The sequence below is a fragment of the Gracilinanus agilis genome, chromosome 5 (genome assembly GCF_016433145.1).
Source record: "Gracilinanus agilis isolate LMUSP501 chromosome 5, AgileGrace, whole genome shotgun sequence".
NCBI classification, from domain to species: Eukaryota; Metazoa; Chordata; class Mammalia; order Didelphimorphia; family Didelphidae; genus Gracilinanus; species Gracilinanus agilis.
In genome coordinates, this window is record NC_058134.1 from 210,656,499 (window position 1) to 210,678,449 (window position 21,951).

General features: G+C 36.8%; 1 protein-coding gene across 1 annotated transcript in view; it reads left to right on the top strand.

The window, feature by feature from the left end:
* FBH1 (F-box DNA helicase 1) overlaps nucleotides 1-21,951 on the top strand; it is an 87,995-nt gene that overhangs the window by 58,378 nt on the left and 7,666 nt on the right. Inside the window, exons 11-19 of the mRNA XM_044679100.1 lie at nucleotides 795-882; nucleotides 975-1,061; nucleotides 2,049-2,185; nucleotides 5,026-5,125; nucleotides 5,211-5,332; nucleotides 7,530-7,605; nucleotides 18,337-18,534; nucleotides 19,339-19,464; nucleotides 19,737-19,843. Coding sequence (XP_044535035.1) covers nucleotides 795-882; nucleotides 975-1,061; nucleotides 2,049-2,185; nucleotides 5,026-5,125; nucleotides 5,211-5,332; nucleotides 7,530-7,605; nucleotides 18,337-18,534; nucleotides 19,339-19,464; nucleotides 19,737-19,843 — 1,041 coding nt within the window. The remainder of the gene's footprint in view (nucleotides 1-794; nucleotides 883-974; nucleotides 1,062-2,048; nucleotides 2,186-5,025; nucleotides 5,126-5,210; nucleotides 5,333-7,529; nucleotides 7,606-18,336; nucleotides 18,535-19,338; nucleotides 19,465-19,736; nucleotides 19,844-21,951) is intronic.

Genomic DNA, 21,951 nt, shown 5'->3' on the forward strand with positions numbered 1-21,951 from the left:
AAAAATTATCTTAGAGATAATTTTCTTGCATTTAACAATCTTTATGTTCCTAGATCCTGGATCCCAAGGGACCTTAGACCTCATTTTATTGAATTGAATATTTGAATAATTCAAATAATAATTTGAAAATTGAATAAACAGGAGGCCAGAGCTTAAGTGACTTGTCTGGAGGTACACAAGTAGAAAATGGTAGTCAAGATTTTGAACCTAGTACCTTTTGACTAAATTCAAGAATACACCACACTGCTCCCTTAGACTGTTATTATTTAGTTTTTTTAGAGAGACTTTGCTTATGGACATGTCTCCTGTTTTTATGAAATTTTCACATTTGCCTTCCCTTTATTCTTTGCAAGTAAATTTGGTATTAATTTCATTTTATGGAATTACTGTGTGGATTGTTTATTATGTAGAATGTCAGAGTTTGAGACAGGACTCCTTATCAAACACAATGAGCTACAAGAAGGGATTTGGCTTTCCCTATACCCATACCCTTTTTTTCTATTCTGATGACTTAGTATGGTCTAAATAGTTCTGTTCTACAAATCTTTGTCTTCTTAATATCCTATAAACTTAAAAAAAAAAAAAAAGCTTTTTTCATGCTTTTTCCATGTTTCTTTAGAACTTCACCCTACCCAGGATTTGGATATTTTTCCAATCAGAATTAAAATTGGGTTGGAAGAAACTGTTCTAGATTATTCCTATATTCTTACTTTTGAAACCCAGTTTGCATAATTATAGAATCTTCTCTTTTTTTAATGACTTCAGTCTTTGATACAATATACTTTGCTTTCTAGAATGGGGCATATGAAGCAGCCAGACTTTGGGAGAACATGAAAAAGTTGGAAGAATGCAGAGAAGAAGCTTATCATATGACTCATGATGGTATGGGAAATCTTAACCTAAGTTTTATATGTGGATAAGTCTTATATATATTTACTCTAGAAATATGAACCATAACCTCTTGTCTCTTTTAGGCTATTTGAAGCTTTGGCAACTGAGCAAACCTTCTTTTGGTGCTTATGATGCCATCTTTGTGGATGAGGCCCAAGACTGTACTCCAGGTGATAAACTAATCCAGGAAATAAATGTAAAATAAGCAAAAATATGTAAATGTCTGTGTGTGTGTGTGTGTGTGTGTGTGTATATGATAATATATATGTGTGAAATTACAGTTAACTCATCCTTTTTTTGATACTAAACTAACTGTACAGTTCTCATAAATTCTTTAGGTCTTGTATTGTCATTAGTAAAAGGGGCATAATAATAACTCTTTGTAAAGTCTAAAAACCTTCCCACTCTCATTTTTATGAGGTTGGATTTTGAATCCTGTCTCTTACCTTACTAATCACGTATAAGTTTCACTGTATCTCCCTAAGCCTCAGTTTACTCTTCTATAAAATACTACCTGTTTCAAAGGATTGCTATGAGAATTTTTTTTTGTAGACTTAAGAGAGCCATCTAAATGTGAGTAATTATTATCCATGCTTAAAGAAAGATGTAGTGATATAAATCATCCCCAAACTATTTGAGTCCTACTTTGGAGTATATCATGTGGAGCTAAGTGTGTTTTCCTTCTTACTTATGTTTGCTTCACCTGCCATTATTAAAATATATCTTTTTTCTCCAAAAACCAGTCAGCTGATGCCAATGAGTCACCAGTCTTAGGATGAAATTTTTGTTACATACGATCCCACACGTATAATAGTTGCATGTACTGGTGCACGTAGCTCTCTCAAGTGAGCTTATTGGTTTCTAATTCTGATAAAACAAGCAAAATGTGATGGCTTGTTTTCTAAGGATAATTGCACTTGGTGAATATGTTTGCATCATTGTCAGTACAAATAGGGGATAGTTTCTAGTTGTAAAAGATATGTTAATGATAAACTATAGAAATGGCTTATATAGCATTGTTTGATTTGATTTAAGTTTACTATGTGTTCTTAAGAGAAGGATCTTAAAAGATGTCATTTCCTCTTTTCTTTATGAAGAGTTTTTTTTTAAATTGGGTATAGTCCCTTGAGATCATACTCTCTTCTTTTTGGTTGTAGCCATCATAGATATAATCCTATCCCAGCCATGTGGAAAAATCTTTGTAGGGGACCCTCACCAACAGATCTACACCTTTCGGTATGCTGTTAACGCCCTTTATTCAGTGCCACACACACATCTTTTCTATCTTACACAGGTAAGAACTTTCCCTGCTCTCAAAACATCATTTTATGTTTGTTTTCTTAATTGTGATTTCTTCCCTTTGCCCATTTGTCTGGCCATCTGTAACTGGGTTAAGTCTTATGAGAAGGGCAATGAAGTTCTTTCTGTTAAGTGAAGGGTCCTGAAATGTGTGCCCAAGTCTTAGTCAGATTCTATCCCATTCTTTGTTTGGGGGGTTTTCTTCTTTAAAGGCTAGTAAAAATCCACTCGACTACCTTCTCTGCATCCCTTATGGCCTTCTAGGGAGGATTGTGTTAGTTATAATCTGTGGGACTTCTTGTAGCTCTCTGTATACCTAACAATAGCCTTCTTGTCCCTGAAAATCCAGTGGTGTTTCCAAAACGATCTGGGGCTGCTCCTTGCAGCCACATCATAACCCACTACTATAACTTCCCCTTTGACACAATATATCCAGCCCCTGCTAGATCTCCTAGAAGCCCTAGCTGCTGCTTTGGCTCTGCTGTCATGGACAGTCACTTTGGGTATCTCATACGGGTTCATCTATGACCTACTAAAAGGAAAGATATTGTTCAGCTTCAGTTATGGAGTAGCTTAATCAATCAAACATTGGATTTAGAGATTCCCTCAAATCAAAAAGCTTTTTGAGGGAAGAAATCTTCAATTATGGAGAAGCTTTCAGGATTTTAGCTAAGAATTTTTTAAAAAGTGAAGCAGATCCTGACGGCTCTACCATTTTTATTTCTACAGACATTTAATAAGTGCTTTAAAAAGGGGTTGCGGGGGTGGCGGTGGTGGTGGTGGAGGTGGATCAGCTAGGAGGATGCAGGTTCAATATGTCCTCAGACACTTCCCTCGCCCTGTAACCCTGGGCAAGTCACTTAAACCTGTGTGCTTAGCCCTCGTCCTTGTGTCTTAGAGTAGTTACTCAGGCAAAAAGTAAGAGTTAAAAACAGCAACCAAGAATGCTTTGTGCTCTACATTGACGATTAAAAAAAAATAAGTATCTTCCTTGGAGGAACTCATTGTGTGTTTTGTGTAGAATAACTAGAATACTAGTTAGAATGAGATAAGTCAGCAGGAGAGGGCCATCAGAGAGGCATTAAAGGAGTCTTCTGGGGAGGGAGAGGGAAGCATTATGGAAAGCTTCAGAGAGATGGTGACACCTTTATGGGAGTTGGACATAAGGGAATGATGAATAGAAAGGAAAAAAGTCAGGAGGAGCCAGGTGAGATAGGGAGACAGCTAGGTGGCCCAGTGGATAGAGAGCCCGGCCTGGAGAGAGGAGATCCTGGGTTCAAATTTAGCTTTGGATACTTCCTAACTGTGTGACCCTGGGCAAGTTACTTGCCTTCAGTAGCCTAGCCCTTAACTGCTTTTCTGCCTTGAATGATACTTAACATCAAGTCTAAGAAGGAAGGTAGGGATTAAAAAAAAGAACTGCTTGTGGCAGGTCGCTTTCTGGCTCTGCCCCCAACTATAGGACCATCTCCATCACCACCAAGGGATGGGTGTCTCTGTCTGGGACGGCCGAGCTTTTGTCTCCCTCAGGGATCAGAGGTTCTGATTCAGATTCTAATCTCAAATCTTCAAAGCAAGCAATGCATGTGAGCAACAGTGAAGGAGAAAATGGAAAGAAAATGGAATCTTAGGGAGGGAGATGTCAAAGAATGGTAACATCCCGGTATCTTGTGACCACCCCCGCCCAACCCCTCACTCCCAGCCAAAGTGCTCCCTTCTGCAGGACAACATCTCCAGCTTTCAAGGTCTCACGAGTTGCCATGATTTGACTCCTTTGGAAGCCTTGAGCTCATGGTTCCATATGCAACATTGTTTCAACTGAACTATACTGCTTACATCCAGATTCTGCTTGGATACCTTCAGTGACTAGGAACTCATTATCTCATGAAACATTTTAAAATGGCTCTGATGTTTGAAGCCTGGATGACTGAAGAGTGGTGTGTGAAAGATTTGAATATAAGCTTAATCGTTTCTTGGGAAACAGTGATGTTCATATTTGAAGACTTTCCAGCTGTATAGAAAATGCTAGAGTGTACTTCTGTCATAGAGGCAGCTAAGTGGTACAGTGGATTGAGTGTTGGACTTGAAAGAAAAACCTGAATTTGAATCCTGCCTCAAACATTTAAGAGTTCTGTGAACCTGGGCAAATCTCTTAATTTCTATTTGCTTTAATTTCTTCCTTTGTAAAATGGGGATAATAATAGCAATTGTTGTTATTATCCCAGGATTGTTTTAGGATCAAATAAACTAATATTTATAAAGCAGTTGGCAAACCATAAAGCGCTATGCAAATACTAGCCATTGTTATTGTTAAAGCCTTTGAAAATGTAGTCACCTTCATGCCATGCTTAGGTATTAAAGTAGGACTTTAGTGGAAAATGGACTTGCCTATTTATATTATACAAAGTCCAGTCTAGCTAAATTTGGAAAAGCTCATTTCCAGCTTTGTTATGTACAGCAGCGAATTTGTCAGCCATAGTAATCTCCTAGGACTTAGCCCCTAAGTGATAGTCATGTTAATATTTGCATCAGTGGTTAGAGTGACCACTGAAGAAATCCTAGATTCTTTAAGTACTAAATGATAATTTTAGGTACAGGTAGTTTTATTTGAAAACATTTCCAAATACCCCTTCTGTATAGGGTCAGAAATTATGGCTAGCCAACAAGTGAGTCATCTAAGTAATGTACTGGTGTTTATTATCCTCTAATTGCTGAAATTTCTAGTGCATGTCTTTATTAAGATTATTATACTATTGACATAGCTGACTGGTAGGAATGTACTGTATGCTGGGGTGCAGCCACTAACTCCTTTGCTTTCTTGACTTTTCCCAACAGAGTTTTAGGTTTGGTGCTGAAATTGGTTATGTGGGAGCTACCATCTTGGATGTTTGCAAGAGAGTCAGGAAGAAGACTTTGATTGGGGGAAACCAAACGAGTAAGGTTCTAGTTCCTCTGGTTTATGGATTCTAAAAATTAATTTTGTTCCTTGTTTACCATAGAATATATTTCTCTCTTAAAAGGTCTCATTAGAGGGCAATCAGAAGGACAAGTTGCCTTGTTATGCCGAACCAATGCAAGTGTGTTTGATGAAGCAGTACGAGTAACAGAAGGGAAAGCTCCTTCAAGAATATATTTGATTGGGGTAAGAGTGAATTTCTTTTGGTTGCTGCATGCAATGAAACTTTTCAAACAGATGTACTTCTATGTAAGGAAAATGACCTAGGGCAAGAGTTCTAAATTGATTAGATCAATTATGGAAGGAAATATTCATTTGATTCTTAGAAATTTGTTGACCTCTTTCATTTGTCAATTAGGTGGTAATGTGTTGGAAGCTTCTGCTGCTAAGGGGACCAGCTAATGTTGATCAAATACTAAATCCCAATGACTGAGGGCCCTTCTATATATACTCTTTTAAAAATATAGCTCCTCATTTCAATGTACTCTCTTCTTTTCGAGTCTCCATCTGTTTGTTATCATTATTCATTGCTGCAGAATTGATCAGGATGATTTCACATACCCCTCTACTGGATAGAGGTTTGAACTGAAGATATGAAAGATAGGGCTCTAGCTTTAGTTTGGCCATTAACTCTGGATACTATGATATAAATAACTTAATATCTTTTAAGAAGATACCAGTATTGGGTAGCTAAGGAGCATAGTGGAAAGAATGCCACGTCTGGGGTCAGGAAATCTGGCTTCAAATTTGGCCTTAAATATTTCTTAGCTGTGTGATCCTGGCAAGTTGCTTAGTCCTGATTGCCTTGCCCTTGCCACTCTTCTGTCTTAGAATTGATACTAAGCCAAAAGTTAAGGATAAAAAAAAAAATGCCAACATCTTTTTTTTTTTCCCCAAAGGGAATTTGGGAAGATTAAATTTCTGAAGGAAAGTTGCCATGCTATGTATAAATAAAAAGTAGTAATATTTTATGTTCATCTTAATAAAAATAATATTTTTAAACATTACATGCACCGAATTGTGCAAAATATAGTTGATTTCTTCCCTTCCTGACTATCCATAACCCAACTGACTATAAAAAACATTATAGAACTTGATTACATCCAATCAAATACTTTGTTACATAGTTTCTGATTTTATTTTCTCATTATTTCATGTAAATGTCTGTTGCTTCCCTAGGAACTCCTAAGTTTCTTGAGGACACAGATCATGGAATAAGTTTCTTTTGAACCCTTTAGGGCAGTGGTGGTGAGCCTATGGCACATCTGCCAAATATGGCACACAGAGCACTCTCTGTGAGCACATGTGCCATCCCCTGCCAGAGTTTGTTACTAGAAAGGCAGAGGGTCTCAAGTAAAGCTGCTCCCTACCCCTCTCAATGCACCTGAGAACATTCCTTACTTTCCCCACCCCTCTGCCCAGTAGCCCAATGGGAGTGCTTCCTCCCTCCCCTCTTTGGGGTAAGGGGTGCAGAGGAATACACCTGGCACTCAGCCTGGGGGGTGGGGTTCAGCACTCCATCTCTAAAAGGTTCACCATCACTGCTTTAGGGTGATATTGTGGCAGGTGTGGTTAGAAGAAGCTTTATTTGGGAACATCAAATCTATGGGGAAATTCAGAAGAAAAAATCACCTGAAACTGAGTTTACCATGGATTTTTATACCTTACAGGGTATATAAAATGCTTCCTACAGGAAGCAACTTGTTTTTGTCTCCAATCAGCCTTACAAGTGGTTTTGGATAACTTAACTATATTCTGTATTTTACCTTGCAAGCAGAATAGGACAAAATGTTTTTGTCTAATTGTATGGTAGGCTGAATCCAGATTCTAGAAAGGTGGCTGTTTTGTCTTAAGTGGATGATGGTTCATGTCTAGAGAGAAGAGGGATATAATACCTTTCTTTCTGGGCATCTATAGCATCTAGTGTAGTGGAACATAGAATAGGGATTCAGTAAGAGTTTAGTTACATTTAAATGAACCCAGGCCCTGCCTATTTGGGGTTTATCTTTTAAAATGACATATTCCATAGTATTTCTCTAGCACTGCACTCTACCAATCACATAATAACAAATGCATTAATTTAGTCATTTACCTTAACACATTGTGCCAGTATATATTCCTAAAAATTAGGTTCCTTTTACACTAGAAACAGGTCCAGAATAGATGTCTTGGCTTGGAATAGTTGAAGCAGAAAACTCAAATTGGCTGATCCAAGTTCTGAAACTACAGAATAGCCCAATAAACCATTTTGGGTTTGACCTGCTTACTGTTTTATGCTTCCATTACAGTTTGACTTTGTTTATGAAAAATTACTTTGTTCCAGTTTCTTTGTTTTACTTTTTAAAAATTCAAACTTTCAAATCTCTCTAAAATACTTTTTCAGGGAACTAAATCATTCGGATTGGACAGATTCATTGATATTTGGGTCCTTCTTCAGTCAGCTGAGGAGCAGAGGAAACGTGAGTACCCTGCTTGGTCCAGGTTCCACAGAGTAAGTATTGGGAGCAACAGATTGGAATGTTGTCCCACTGTGTAGTGTCTGCTTACTTGACTTGCTCTCCTTCAGAGGAAAAGTTGTTCATTTCTGATGACACTTAGTAAATATAGTAGGATGTCCGTGGACTACTGTTTTCAAAGAATTTGATAATTTATTTCAGATTTTTCCTCATGACCTCTGCTGTAAGAGGAGTTCTGAATTTTATTCCTATTTCTGCCACTTCATTCTTGTGTGATGCCAAAACTTTTGTTATTTCATCATCTGTAATTAAATGTTGGGGTTGGAACAAACCTCTTGGGGTCCTTTCAGGTTTTGGGTCTTCTGAACAAAACATGAGAGGCAGCCATAGTACAGAAGAAAAGAGTGTTGGGCCTGGAGTCAGAGGACCTAGATTCAATTTCTGCCCCTGTCATTTACTGCCTTTGTGATCTTGGATAAATCATCTTTCCTTTTCACAAGCCCTTTCTCTTTCCACTCTTAAAACTCTTAGAATCTCTTGGAAGTCTGATTTAGAATGCTTGCTTTCCTTATTTAACTCCCTTGACATGTTTTGAAGACATTAAAGTTTTTGCTTCTTCTTTTCAAAATATTATCACTGGATCATCAGATAAATCCTTCCATAGTTGCTCAAATAAATATATCTTGCTGGGTTTCAAAATACTTACATTTACATTTCAGAGTTTCTGCTCAGTTCTGATCTTTTCATCAAAGATGTTTGAAAGTGTTCTATTTCATTAAAGGTCTATTTTCTCCTGCATAACTCAGTTTTGCAGGGTAAATTTGACTTGGTTGTAAGCTTTTCTCATCTGCCTTTTGGAATATATATTTTTTTCATTCAATAATTTTTATTTTTTAGAAAAGTTAACATGGTTACATGATTCATGCTCTTACTTTTCCCTTCAACCACCCCCCCACCCACCCACCCACCCCGCCCCTTGGCCGATGCACATTTCCACTGGTTTTAACATGTGTCATTGATCAAGACCTATTTCCAAATTGTTGATAGTTACATTGGTGTGGTAGTTTTGAGTCCACATCCCCAATTATGTCTGCTTCAACCCATGTGTTCAAGCAGTTGCTTTTCTTCTGTGTTTCCACTCCTGCAGTTCTTCCTCTGAATGTGGGTAGCATTCTCTTACATAAATCCCTCAGAATTGTCCTGGATCATTGCATTACTGCTAGTACAGAAGTCTGTTACATTCTATTGTACCACAGTGTATCAGTCTCTGTGTACAGTGTTCTTCTGGCTCTGCTTCTTTCGCTCCGCATCAATTCCCTTTTGGAATATTTTATTCCAAGATCTCTTCTCATTTACAGTAGAAGTTACCAGGTATTTTACTATCTTCACTGTAGTTCTTGGTACTTGACTTCTTTTTTGGCTGCTTGCAGAATTTTTTCTTTGATTTATAAAACTCTGGATTTTGATTATAATAATTCTTAAATTTTTCCTTTTGATACTTCTTTTCAGGATGTGATTGATAGATTTTTTCTTTCCTTTACCCTCTGATTCTATAATAGATCTGAGTAGTTTTTACTGGTGATTTTTTTGAAATAAAGTAACTAGGCTTTTTTTCCCCTTTAACCATGACTTTCAGGGAATCCAGTGATTTTAAAATTATTTCTCCTTGAACTCTGAACAATTTTTCATGTCATTGTTTCTGATGATAAACATTTTATATTTTCTTGTATTTTTTCAGTCTTATGATTTAGTTCTGACTTTTTTTACTGTCTCATGGAGTTATTGATTTTGTTTGATTTATTCTGATTTTCAGGAACTCTATTACTTGGGCAAGGTTCTAAACAGTTTATTCTCCTTTCAATTCTTTCCTCTAGAGCTTTTATTTCATTTTTGTCTCTAACTTCATTTCCTTTTCCATTTTTCTTTACACATTGTGAAAAATCTTATTTTTTTCTTTTAGCTTCTGTTAACAGTTGTTCTAGTAACCCTTCCCTTTTAGGTTGGATTTTTGCATTTCTTTGGACCTTTTCTTCTCTCAGAGCTATCACCCTGGTGTAGATCTTCATCGCTTCATGCCTCTACTATTGCAACAGCCTTCTGTTTGGTCTCCCTATCTAAAGACTCTCTGTACTCCATTGCCAAAGTGATCTTTCTAAATTAGCACAGGTTTGATCATGTTCCCCCCTACTCAGTAAATATAGTCATCCCTATTGCTTCCAGCATCTAGTATAAAATCTTCTGTTGGGCCCTTGAAACTACCCACTTCTTGGCCCTTTCCTACTTTCTAGGCATCGTACATTTTACTTTCCCCATACCTTGAATACTTCATGGCTTCCTGAAGCTCAGCTCAAATCCCACCTTTTGCAAGAAACTTTTCCCTAGTTATTCCCTTCTTGTACTTTCCTTCTGAGATTGCCTTCCATTTACCCTGAATATATCTTGAATTTACCTGTTGTCTCCCCCATGAGAATGTGAGCGCCTTGAAGGCCAGTGTGTTGCTTTTGCTTTTCTTTGTATCTCAGAAGTATAGCACAGTACCTAAAACATAAATAATAAATCCTTCTAGCACTCAACAAGCACCGAATATTCTATTACCTATTCTATTCTTTCTAATGAAGAAATTCATACTTAGTCTTTTGTGTTTTATATCTTCAATTTGTTCAATTCTTCAGCCTTAGTTCTTGAATTGAGGCTTAGTATTAGGGCCAGGCTCTACTTTCTATTACATATGTGGTTGAGGTTGTCATCTCTGTGTGGTGATGACATTTAAGTTCCTCTTGTGACCTCAACCTTCTAGAGTTTGACCCCCAGGATCTTTGAGGATCAGAGCACTGGATCTTAAGGGTCTCCTCTTTTTTCACATCAGAGTGCTATATAGACTTTGTAGCCCCTTTGCCTCCGGCATCTTTATCTGAGTTCTCCATCAACTTTACTGATTGCTGAAGTTTAATAGAAAGATAAACAAAAAGAAAAATGTAGGACCAAATAAATTAACTGAAAAAACTAGAGCTAAAAACCATGGCATCTTCTAAATGTGGCTACGGAAGAATATACATTATTTTTTATCACCAGATGGAATGTAACAAAACTTGACATTATATTTGGGCACAGAGATAATGCAAACAAATGTAAAAAGGCAGAAATAGTAAATACATCCTTTAAATTAGTGATCAGTTCAGGAACCACAAACAAAAGTCACAGATTCAAATGAAGACTTAAAAATGAAATTCAAAATAATGGGTTCAAATTATAGAAATTTTAGAAACAATTAATGATATAAAAGCAAATGGATAAAACACAATATGCCAAAATCTAGGATATAAATAAACCAGTCGTAATGGGGAAAATACTATTGCTATAAATATACATTAATAAAAAATGAAAAAAATCAACTGAATTTGCATTTTTTTAAACCCTAATATCTTTATATATACATATATATATATATATCTTTCTATATTCATTTTTTATTTGTTATAGGGCTAGGCAATGGGGGTTAAATGACTTGCTCAGGGTCACACAGCTAGGAAGTGTCTTCGGTCAGATTTGAACCTAAGACCTCCTGTCTCCAGGCCTGGCTCTCAATCCACTGAGCCATCCAGCTGCCCCCTGAATTTGCATTTTTTAAGAAGAAAGCCAACATAAAAAAGGAGATATAAAAATTAGAGGATAAATAAACTGAAAACTTTGAAAAACCTATAAATAATTTTTAAAAAACTCATTCTTTAAAAGGTCTCAAAAATTGATAAACCTTTTAGCTAATATTATTTAAAAAGAGGTTGGAGAGCAAAATCAACACAGTAGCAAATAAGCAAAGTGAAATTTTAATAAAACTAGAAGAAATAAAAATAATTTAAGCCTACTGTGTAAAAGTTTTTGCTAACAAACTGAGAACACAAAAGAAATACAAAACCATTCTCAAAATTATAAAACACCTAAACTGACAGAAAACTTAATAGAGATTTTAAATTAGCCAGGCTCAGAATAAGAAATAGATGGAAGTAAGCATTTATTATAGCTCCTTCAGTGTGACAAACACTGCTTAAATAAGCAGTCTCTACAAATAATCTCATTTTACCTTAATGACAGTTCTGCGCGATGGGTACTATTATTATCTCCATTTTATACTTGAGGAAACTGAGGCAAACATGGTAAGTGACTTGCTCAGGGTCACACAACTACTAAGTGTCTGAGGGTATAGTTGAATTCAAGTCTTTCTGACTACAGTCCTAGTACCACAGACTTCCTCAAAAGAAATTATTCTTTTGTTTCAGCCATATCTGACTCATTCTGTCCCGATGTGGGATTTTCTTGGCAGAGATACTAGAGTGGTTTGCCGTTTCCTTCTCTAGTTTATTTTACAGATGAGGAAACTGACACAAACAGGATTAAATGACTTGCCCGGGATCACACAGCTAATAATAGTGTGAGGGCAGATTTAAATTCAAGATGATGAGTCTGTGTCCATACTGGCATTGTATTCACTAAGCCACCTAGCTACTTCCAAAAGGAATTACCAATGAATAATATTCTTCCTGATGGGTTCACAGAATCCTTTCAAACTCTTAAAAGAATGATTAATTGGGTACTTATACTTCACAAATACCAAAAACTTTTTATGAGATATAGTCCTAATATTTAAACCAGAGAAAGAAAGAAACAGAGGAACTATAGGCCAATAATATTAATGAATATTGATTCAAATTTTAATCAAAATCATGTCCAAAAGTCTATAGCAATTTATCCAGCAAAACATTCATTAAGCTGGGTAGCTCAGTGGTTTGAGAGCCAGGATGGAAACTCCTGGGTTCTAATCTGGCCTCAGACACTTCCTAGCTGTTCAACTCTGGACAAGTCACTTAACCCCACTGCCTAGCCCTTACCAGTCTTCTGCTTTAGAACCAATACACAGTATTGATTCTAAGATGGAAAGTAAGGGTTTTTTTTTTTTAATTTTAAACCCTTAACTTCTGTGTATTGACTTATAGGTGGAAGAGTGGTAAGGGTAGGCAATGGGGGTCAAGTGACTTGCCCAGGGTCACACAGCTGGGAAGTGTCTGAGGCCGGATTGGAACCTAGGACCTCCTGTCTCTAGGCCTGACTCTCAATCCACTGAGCTACCCAGCTGCCCCCGGAAAGTAAGGGTTTTTAAAAAGCCGAACATTCATTAAAAGCCAGCAAGATGTATACTAAAGATGTAAAGATGGTTTAATATTTGAAGAATAATATAATCATTAAAAAAACAAAACTATATGAATATCTCAGTAGATGTAGAAAAAAAGCCTTTTGACAAAGTACAAGCCTCACTTATGCTAAAAACCTTGGAAGGTAGAGAGACACTCCTTTTACATCATAAAAAGCATCAGTCTAAATTTAACCTTAAGTAAGTATCTTATGAAATGAATATATATTTAAACCTTTTCTAATAAATTTGGGAATGAATGAGAGACACTCATTCTCCCCAAAATTATTTGATATAGTTCTAGAAATGCTAGCAACAGCAATAAGATAAGAAAAGGAAACTTAAAATATAAAGATAGGGAAAGAAGAGATAAAACTGTTACTTCTTACAGATGAAGGAAGAATTAGAAAAGATACTAATTGAGACAATAGTTTTAACAAAATTCCAGGCTATAACATAATCCTTCAGAAATTAGTTGTATTGCCTATATAATAACAAAATTCAAAGGCAGAAAAGAGGAAGGGAATCTCATTCTAAGTAATTAAAAAATGCTTAAGGCATATTGCAATCAGTCTACCAAAATAACCAAAAGATTTAAATGGACTCAAATACAAAGTGCTGCAAAAAGAAATAAAATTTAAAATACCTGGTGGAATATTCAGTGTTCTTGGGCTGTATTGTGCTACTATAATAAAAAATCAATACTATGAAAATTCATCTTTGCTTTTAATGTTACACTATTAAAATTATCAAAAGAGTACTTTATAAAATAATAAAATTCATTTGGAACATTTAAAAAAATCTAGCCTCTCAAGACAAATAATGAAAAAAAGTGTGAGGGAAAATAGAATTTCCCCCAACCTCAAAGTATTATAAAACAGCAGGTGTCAAGTATTTGTTATTGTTTGAAAATTAGAGAGTGTTTGATAAACCAATAAACATAAATTACTTAGACAAGAACTTTTTTTTTTTTTTTTTTTTTTTGGACAAAAACTGTTAGGAATACTAGAAAGGAGTCTGGAAGAAATTCAGTTTTGATCAGTACTCTGTCCCACATTCCACAATACATTCTAAATGGAAATATCTTAATATTGATTTAAAAAACATACTATTAAAACAATTGGAGCTGCTAGGTCAGGGTTGGTCTGGGAGTCAGGAAGACTCTTCTTCTTGAGTCCAAATCTAGCTTTAAACATCAACTAGTGATTCTGGGCGAGTCACTCAACCCTGTTTGCCTCAGTTTCCTCATCTATAAAATGAGCTGGAAAAAGGAATGGCAAACCATTCCAGTATCTTTGCCAAGAAAACCCCAAATAGGATCATGAAGAGTTGGATACAACTGAAAAATTACCAAACGACAACAACAAAAATTAGGATATTACTTTTTCAGCTATGAGTAAAAGCACTATTCCCCAAAAACAGAAGTGTTCAAAGGATGTGAACAGACATTTTCAAAAGAATTGCAAGCTATTAACAAGCACATGAAAGAATACTCCAGATCACTAATAAGAGAAATATACATCAAAACAACCTTAAGGGGGCCACTGGGTAGCTCAGTGGATTGAGAGCCAGGCCTAGAGATAGGAGGTCCTAGCTAGATTCAAGTCTGGCCCCAGACACTTCCGGGCTTTGTGACACTGGGCAAGTCACTTAATTACCTGGCCCCAATTGCGCAGCCCAAACCACTTGTCTGCCTTGGTACTGATACTTAATATTGATTCTAAAACAGGAGTTAGGGAGGGAGGAAAGAAAAGTAGAGGAAGGTAATTTAAGGAGTGATTAGTCCTAAATAAAACAAACTCCAAGGATATAATATAAATAATAAGGCTTTCTTTGTGGTGACAAAGAATGAAAATCATAGGAGAGACCCATGAGTTAGAGAATAGATGAACAGAATATTATGAAATAATCTTGCACTGAACTCAGTCCAATGGTTAGCATTCCAGAAGACTAATGATGAAACGTACTACCCATCTCCAGATAGAGAAATGAAGGATTCAGAATACAGAATGAGACAAATATTTTCATTTTCATGGCCAATGTGGAATTTTTTTAAATTGACAATACATATTTCTAATAAATTTTGTTTTTCTTGTGTTCTCAGTTGAGGAACTGGGGATTGAAACAGGATGGCAAAACGTCAGATCTTGGCTAATTAAAACAAAAATTTTTTAAAACACTTACCTCTGTCTTAGAATTAATACTATATATTGATTCCAAGGCAGAAGAGTGGTAAGGGCTAGGCAATGGGGGTTAAGTGACTTGCCCAGGGTCACACAACTAGGAAGTGTCTGAGGCCAGATTTGAACCTCTAGGATCTCCTGTCTCTAGCCCTGGCTCTATATCCACTGACCCCACCTAGCTCCGTCCCTCCTTGCTCTGATTTCACACTTGCCGCTTTCTCCATTTTCCCACCTCTTGATTTCCCTGTAGAGTGCAATGTGTGTCTTTGCCCAGCTGTGTGTGTGTGTGTGTGCGCGCGTGCGCTTGCTTTGTGTATAATATTCTTCCTTTTGACCAGATCTGTTTGGGTAAGTTTGTGGAGGGGAGCTCAGCTTTATCGCTCCCCACTGCTTTGCCATCTTGGCTCTGCCTCCTAGTGTTAATTGTTTCTATACATGTTCCCGGTCTACTCAGCTCTGTTCTGCATTAGCTTATATATGGCTCGGGTTTCTCCAAAACTTACCCATTTTGTCATTTCTTAGGATACGAAAGTATTCCATTGCATTCATATATCACAACTTGTTCAGCTATTCTCCCAGTGACTGATACCCTGTTAGTTTCCAGTCTTTGCAGCTACCAAAAGAATTGCTGTAAACATTTTTGTACATATGGAACCTTTCCCCTTTTATTTGACTTCTGACCAGTGGGTTTTTAGACCAAATGAATACATTAATGTTCAGAATAAGGAAGGGTAATAGTGATGTGATATTTTGTCCTGGTCAAATCATAGTATCTAAGTTTGTGATCACGTGGGCCTTTTCAGTGATTTATGCATTATATTAAAAGGGATTAATAGATAAGCTAGACTAGTTACAGGGAAAGGTGACTAGAAGGGTGAAGTGACTAAAGTCAAATATAAATGCCTTGTCTTTAGAAAATGACATCCTTGAGTAAATCCTTTTCAATTTTTGTAGATCTGAATAGACATAGAATGTTTTCTGGGTAGCATAGTGACTAGAAAATGGCCACTTAGAACACAAGTATTTATTGTTCTCTTAATTATGTTATGGTGACGGGAAAGTAGGCAATGGATTAATAATTTTCTGTTTTCTCAATCACCTTTTTTCAGTATTAACAGATAGGGTTTTTTTTTCCTCTCATGTGTTTCGTATTCATATCTCTTTCAGCTCTCCTGAGAATCAGTCTCTCAATTTCCTTAAAATTATGTAACTTCTATTTCTCTCTATGCTGTCTTCTTCTTAACTTTGCTATTGCCTTCAAGATCACTGCCATCTTTCAGTCATACAGGTTAGCAAGTGAATCATGCGAGAGTCCTTTCTCTTTCTCTCACCCTGTTAGATTTAATCACTTGTCAATTATTATTAATTCTACCTTAGCTTCTCTTATATTGATTTTCTCTTCACATATACAAGTATAGTTCTTTTCTGAACTCTTCCTAATTGTTCTTTCTACCATAAGTGTCTCCCTTCCCCAGTCCATGTAGTAGTAGTAGTTCAACTACCAAAGTAATATTCCCAAAGAACAAATATTGTGCTGCTCCCTTGTTCAAAAAACACTTTATTACCTTTTGAATCAAATAACCAACTCTTCTGTCCTTTTATGCCCATCACAACTTGACCATAACATGTCTTTGCAGCTTTATTACATGTTCTTTTCCTTTTGTACAAGCTGCCCCCTCCCATGCCACTCCCTTGCTATCTCCCAAATTGCTCTCTTTCCTCCTCTCCACTTCTCAGAATGCACAGCTTCCTTCAAAACTCAGCTTCAGTGCCACTTTTTCATGAGAACTTTGCTGAGTTTCATCAACACAGAATTACCTGTGTTTACTTTACATGTGTCTTGTAACAACTCATATTTGTACATGTTGTGACCTTTCCTCTTGCCAGACTCATAGTATACATTTAACAAGCCCTTTTTATTGATAGATTAGCTAACATGGTGCTGGGCTTTTCTCTTGATTGTGGAGACTGAGTTCTATAATCTTTTTTAGGAAATAGTGGTAATATTTGGTTTTTTCATTTTCCATTTTTGGGTGTAAGTTTGTTTAAAATTTGCATGCCATATCTTCTCATTCTTCTTATACTTGGTATCAGTTTTTGTCTCTATGCTAACAAATTGATAAACTGTGCACAGATAGTTCGTTTGAAAAGGACTCCCATATTGATAAGCAGTGATTTTCTGTCTGCTGAAGTGCAACCAATTTCAGGGTTGTTTTTTTTGTGTGTGTGTGTGATATAATTTGGTGTTTGCCAAGTCCATTACCTCCAGATCTTAAAGAAAGTACTCCCAATATATAGGTGTTCTGTATAATCTATTAATATTTGGCCTCTTGGATCTGATCCTACCCTACACCCCCTCCCCAACTATATTTTCTAATCTTTCTTGATATTTTCTGTAGGTGTGGGCCATTTTAGTGAAGTTATTGCCAAGAATTACAGTTTAACTTGAAAGGGCTTATTATATTTTCATTCTTTATCTCCTTGTCATCTGCAACCATGGCATATAAGTAGTAATTATCTTTACAGTGCTTTTTCATTTTTTTACAAATATATCACAAGTACTGTAATTCAGAAAGACTTTGTGTTCCATGAAAAGTTATTTCTCATTATCTTTGAGCATGTGATGAACTTCTCCAATTCTAGGTGATACAGTGGATAAAGTGCTGGGCTTGTAGTCAGAAAGAACTGAGTTCAAATCCAGCCTCAGATGTGTCCTAATTGTGTAACCTTGGGCAAGTCACTTAACCTGTCTGCCTCAGTTTCCTTTGTGGTATAATGGGATGATAATAGCATCTACCTATCAGGGTTATTGTGAGGATCAAATGAGATAATGTGTTTAGCAGTACCTGGGACATTATAAGCACTAAATAAGTGCTTATTCCTTCTACCTTTCCTCCCTTTCCCCTTTATTTGCCTTTCTCAGGAGGACCTGTGAAATATCCTCCCATTTAGTGGGACAATCTTTTTTTTAACTTTGTTTTATTTATTTAAAGCAGGACTGAGTAACAACTGTTTAATTACTATTAACAAATGGTCTGAAACACTATGATTCTTAACCCCTTCTTCCCCTCTACTACCTAGGACTTAGGGCTATTTTATATTTTTCTTTGCTTCTTGAGTTGTCATGACAGAAGAATCCATAACTTGTAGATAGCTTCATGATGAGGAAATTTAATGTATTTGAGAGACTGCTTCTTCCAAAGCATTCCCTGCTTTGAAGCTTTTCTAGCTATGGCCAAAGCCTTTGAGAACTCAAGGTCACTTCTTGCCACATTGTGACATTAGAATAGGACTTTTAAGGATGGAATATGTAGCCACTTAAGTTTTATAATAATCTTGTTCATTTCAGTATATGTGTATTTTCTTTAGAAAACCTTACCATCAAGGACAGATTCATCAGGAGGTGGGTGCACAAAGATGGCTATGGTGGCTTAAAAAGGTATGCCGTTGCTGCTGAAGACAAGGAACTCATGGCAAAGATTGCAGTGGTTGAAAAATATAATGTCAGGATCCCAGAACTGGTGAAGAGGATAGAGAAGTGCCATGTAAATGATGTAGGGTTTGCAGGTAAGGGAAAATAGGCTCTCTTTTCCCTAATTACATTCTGTAAGACTCATCACCATATATATAAATTTTTTTTTTAAACCCTTACCTTCCATCTTGGAGTCATAGGAGTAGGCAATGGGGGTCAAGTGACTTGCCAGGGTCACACAGCTGGGAAGTGGCTGAGGTCAGATTTGAACCTCAGACCTCCCGTCTCCAGGCCTGGCTCTCAACCCACTGAACTACCTAGCTGCCCCCTCATATATATATATATACTTTTTTAAACCCTTACCTTTCGTCTTGGAATCCATACTGTGTGTTGGTTCCAAGGCAGAAGAGTGGTAAGGGCTAGGCAAATGGGGGTTAAGTGACTTGCCCAGGGTCACACAGCTAGGAAGTGTTTGAGGCCAGATTTGAACCCAGGACCTCCCATCTCTGGGTCTGGCTCCTAATCCACTGAGCCACCCAGCTGCCCTCTCATCACCATATTTTTGCAGTATTCCTAAGGTGAACTTGTTGCCAGCTTAGCAGCTCCATTGATGTCATGGCAATGCTTGACATAATGGGTGCAGTCACAGTGTTATTCTCAGCTTCCAAGAATATTACCAACTTAATACTGCCAGCTTCTTTGGTCCTTCTATTTTACCCTTGTTCTTTACCCACCCCTCAAACCTAGATAATTGCTAGGAAAGTATGGTCAAAGATTTGGCAATGGGGACAGAGTATATATATTATATATATATATACATATATATATATATATTCCCCTCTCCCCCCCCTTCCATTTCAAGTCCCATTTCACTATGTTCTACCTTTTTCTTGTTCTAGAATATGTTTTGGGCACTGTTCACAAAGCCAAAGGCTTGGAGTTTGACACAGTTCAGATTTTGGATGATTTTGTAAAAGTTCCTTGTGGCAGGCATAACTTTCCTCAGCTTCCTCACTTCAGAATTGGTAAGAATGTCACAACTTTTCCATGTAAACTATAAAAATGATTGTAACAGGTAGACAATGTTTTCTCATGATCGCCTTACTTTTTTGTTGGAGAGAAGGTTTTTGTGAGGAAAATGATTTTGAGGCTTTTAAGCACTAAAACATCACTTGTCACATAAGGAATAATAGGAGGGGCTAAAGAAGATCTAAGTATGACTATATTTTTGTCAGTTATTTAATTTTTTCTTTTAAGTAACTTTCTCCTCTTTTCTTGATCCACCTACCTTCTCTAGAATCATTTCCCGATGAGGAATGGAATTTGCTCTATGTTGCAGTGACTCGTGCCAAGAAATGTCTCATCATGACCAAGTCATTGGAGAACATTTTAACTCTGGCTGGGGTAAGAGAGATGATAGATAGATGATCTGACAGAGTTTGACTTTTCCATCAGATGAGACCTGGGATATATAGTCACATTGTCAAAGGCCTGGAAATTTATTGTAAAAACTGAATTTGGGGAGATTAAAGTGATATACCAGATTAATAAACTCTAGACTGCAGGGCAAGACCTCTGTATCTTGGCTAAGATCTAATGGAAAAGGGCAGAAAGGTGGAGTTCTGAACCTACCAGTGGCTCTGAGGCTGATTATACAATAGAATGCCCATACTTTTTCTATTTTTTTTGCCTGGGATAGCTTATTCTCCCAGTTTTGCTATAGTTGTTGATATTTCCTCCTTTGCATATTCTATTTATTTGAAAAAGAAAATCAGGTAAAACCAATTTCTCTATAAATTTTCTTTATACACACTTTATCTCCCCATTTTTCTACGTTGCTTTTGAAGAAGCAGTTGCCATTGTCAAGAAAGACTTCTGTAAGTGGAATGAATATATTTTGTGTGGGGCTGAATTAAAAGTTCAGCTGGTTACTTGTGACTGGCTAGAATGTCCAAGTGGACTATTCGGTCCTCGTTCTCTAATACTCAATAGCTGTCTCTTTCCCATAGTGTTCTGACATATCCTTTATATTTCATTATTTCTCCTTCCTGCTTTTCCTGGGTTCCTTTGAGCTTTTGGCTTTCCCCATATACCCCATATGTGTAGAGAGATTAAATGTCAGACAGCTAGAACTGTAAAAACTGCCCAGTTCTCTTTTCCCTGAACCAAAGAGACTTAGGCTAGAAACTGAAACTTGAAAGAAAAGGATATCCTAAGGATAATCACTGCCTTTCAGTCCTTAAAAATCGTCTTTCTCTCTCACAAGTAAACATGCTCCTTTTCCAGCTATCCTGGTTAAAACAGGCTTTGACTTTGTGTAGCACTTGTGAATAGCTGCTGAAAGAAGGTAGAAGTTTCAAATGCTCTAGAATCAGTTAATTTTGTCACTGATAGCCACTTCCCTTTAATATGTAGGACTGAAATTTTTATAGACTAGTGAAAGTTGCCAAGAGTAGCACTATCCATTTATCCATATAATTTCCCTTCCATGTTTACAGAGAGGATGGTTGGAAACCAACTGGGGAAAAAACCAAGTAAAAAGGGTACATGCCTACAGCCATGGTAACCAAGGAAGAATGATAGATAGATAGATAGATAGATAGATAGATAGATAGATAGATAGATAGATAGATAGATAGATAGATAGATTAAACATTTACTTTGTGCCAGGAACTGTGTTATGTGCTGGGGCTACAAATACAAGCAAGTACATTTTATCCTCCTGGAGTTGACATTCTTATAGGAGATAACACGCAAGAGGAGAGAGCTGAAAATAGGTGAAGAGGCTTATTTGCATTTGGTATGAAAATGGTTGGAAAGTGTCATGGAAACCTGGGTTTGGACAAGTTAAGGATAAAAGCTATCAGCCTAGTGCCTCAGGGGTGAAGCCCAGTTATCTAGGACACTGGGAAAGGGAGGATGAGAATGAGGATTATATCTGTCTACTGATTTAACCTGGAATGGTCCTCAAAATCATCCGAGCCTAACACCTTCATTTTATTTGTTTGTTTGTTTTGTTTTGTTTTTTTAAACCCTTAACTTCTGTGTATTGGCTCCTAGGTGGAAGAGTGGTAAGGGTGGGCATTGGGGGTCAAGTGACTTGCCCAGGGTCACACAGCTGGGAAGTATCTGAGGCCGGATTTGAACCTAGGACCTCTTGTCTCTAGGCCTGACTCTCAATCCACTGAGCCACCCAGCTGCCCCTAACACCTTCATTTTATAGATGGAATAACATGAGCCCCAGAGAGAAGAAGAAATTTATTAGTAGAATACAAGCCCATCTTGGGCTAGCACTGCTAAATTTTTGTTTTTGTATCCCCAGCTTTTAGAACAATGCCTGGCACATAGTACAGACTTGATAAATGCTTGTTGAATTGAAGTAGTTATATTCACCCCTCAATAGTTATAGTTAGTTAATAGGAGATATATTTATATGGTGTGTATATATATATATATATATATATATATATATATATATAGAGAGAGAGAGAGAGAGAGAGAGAGAGAGAGAG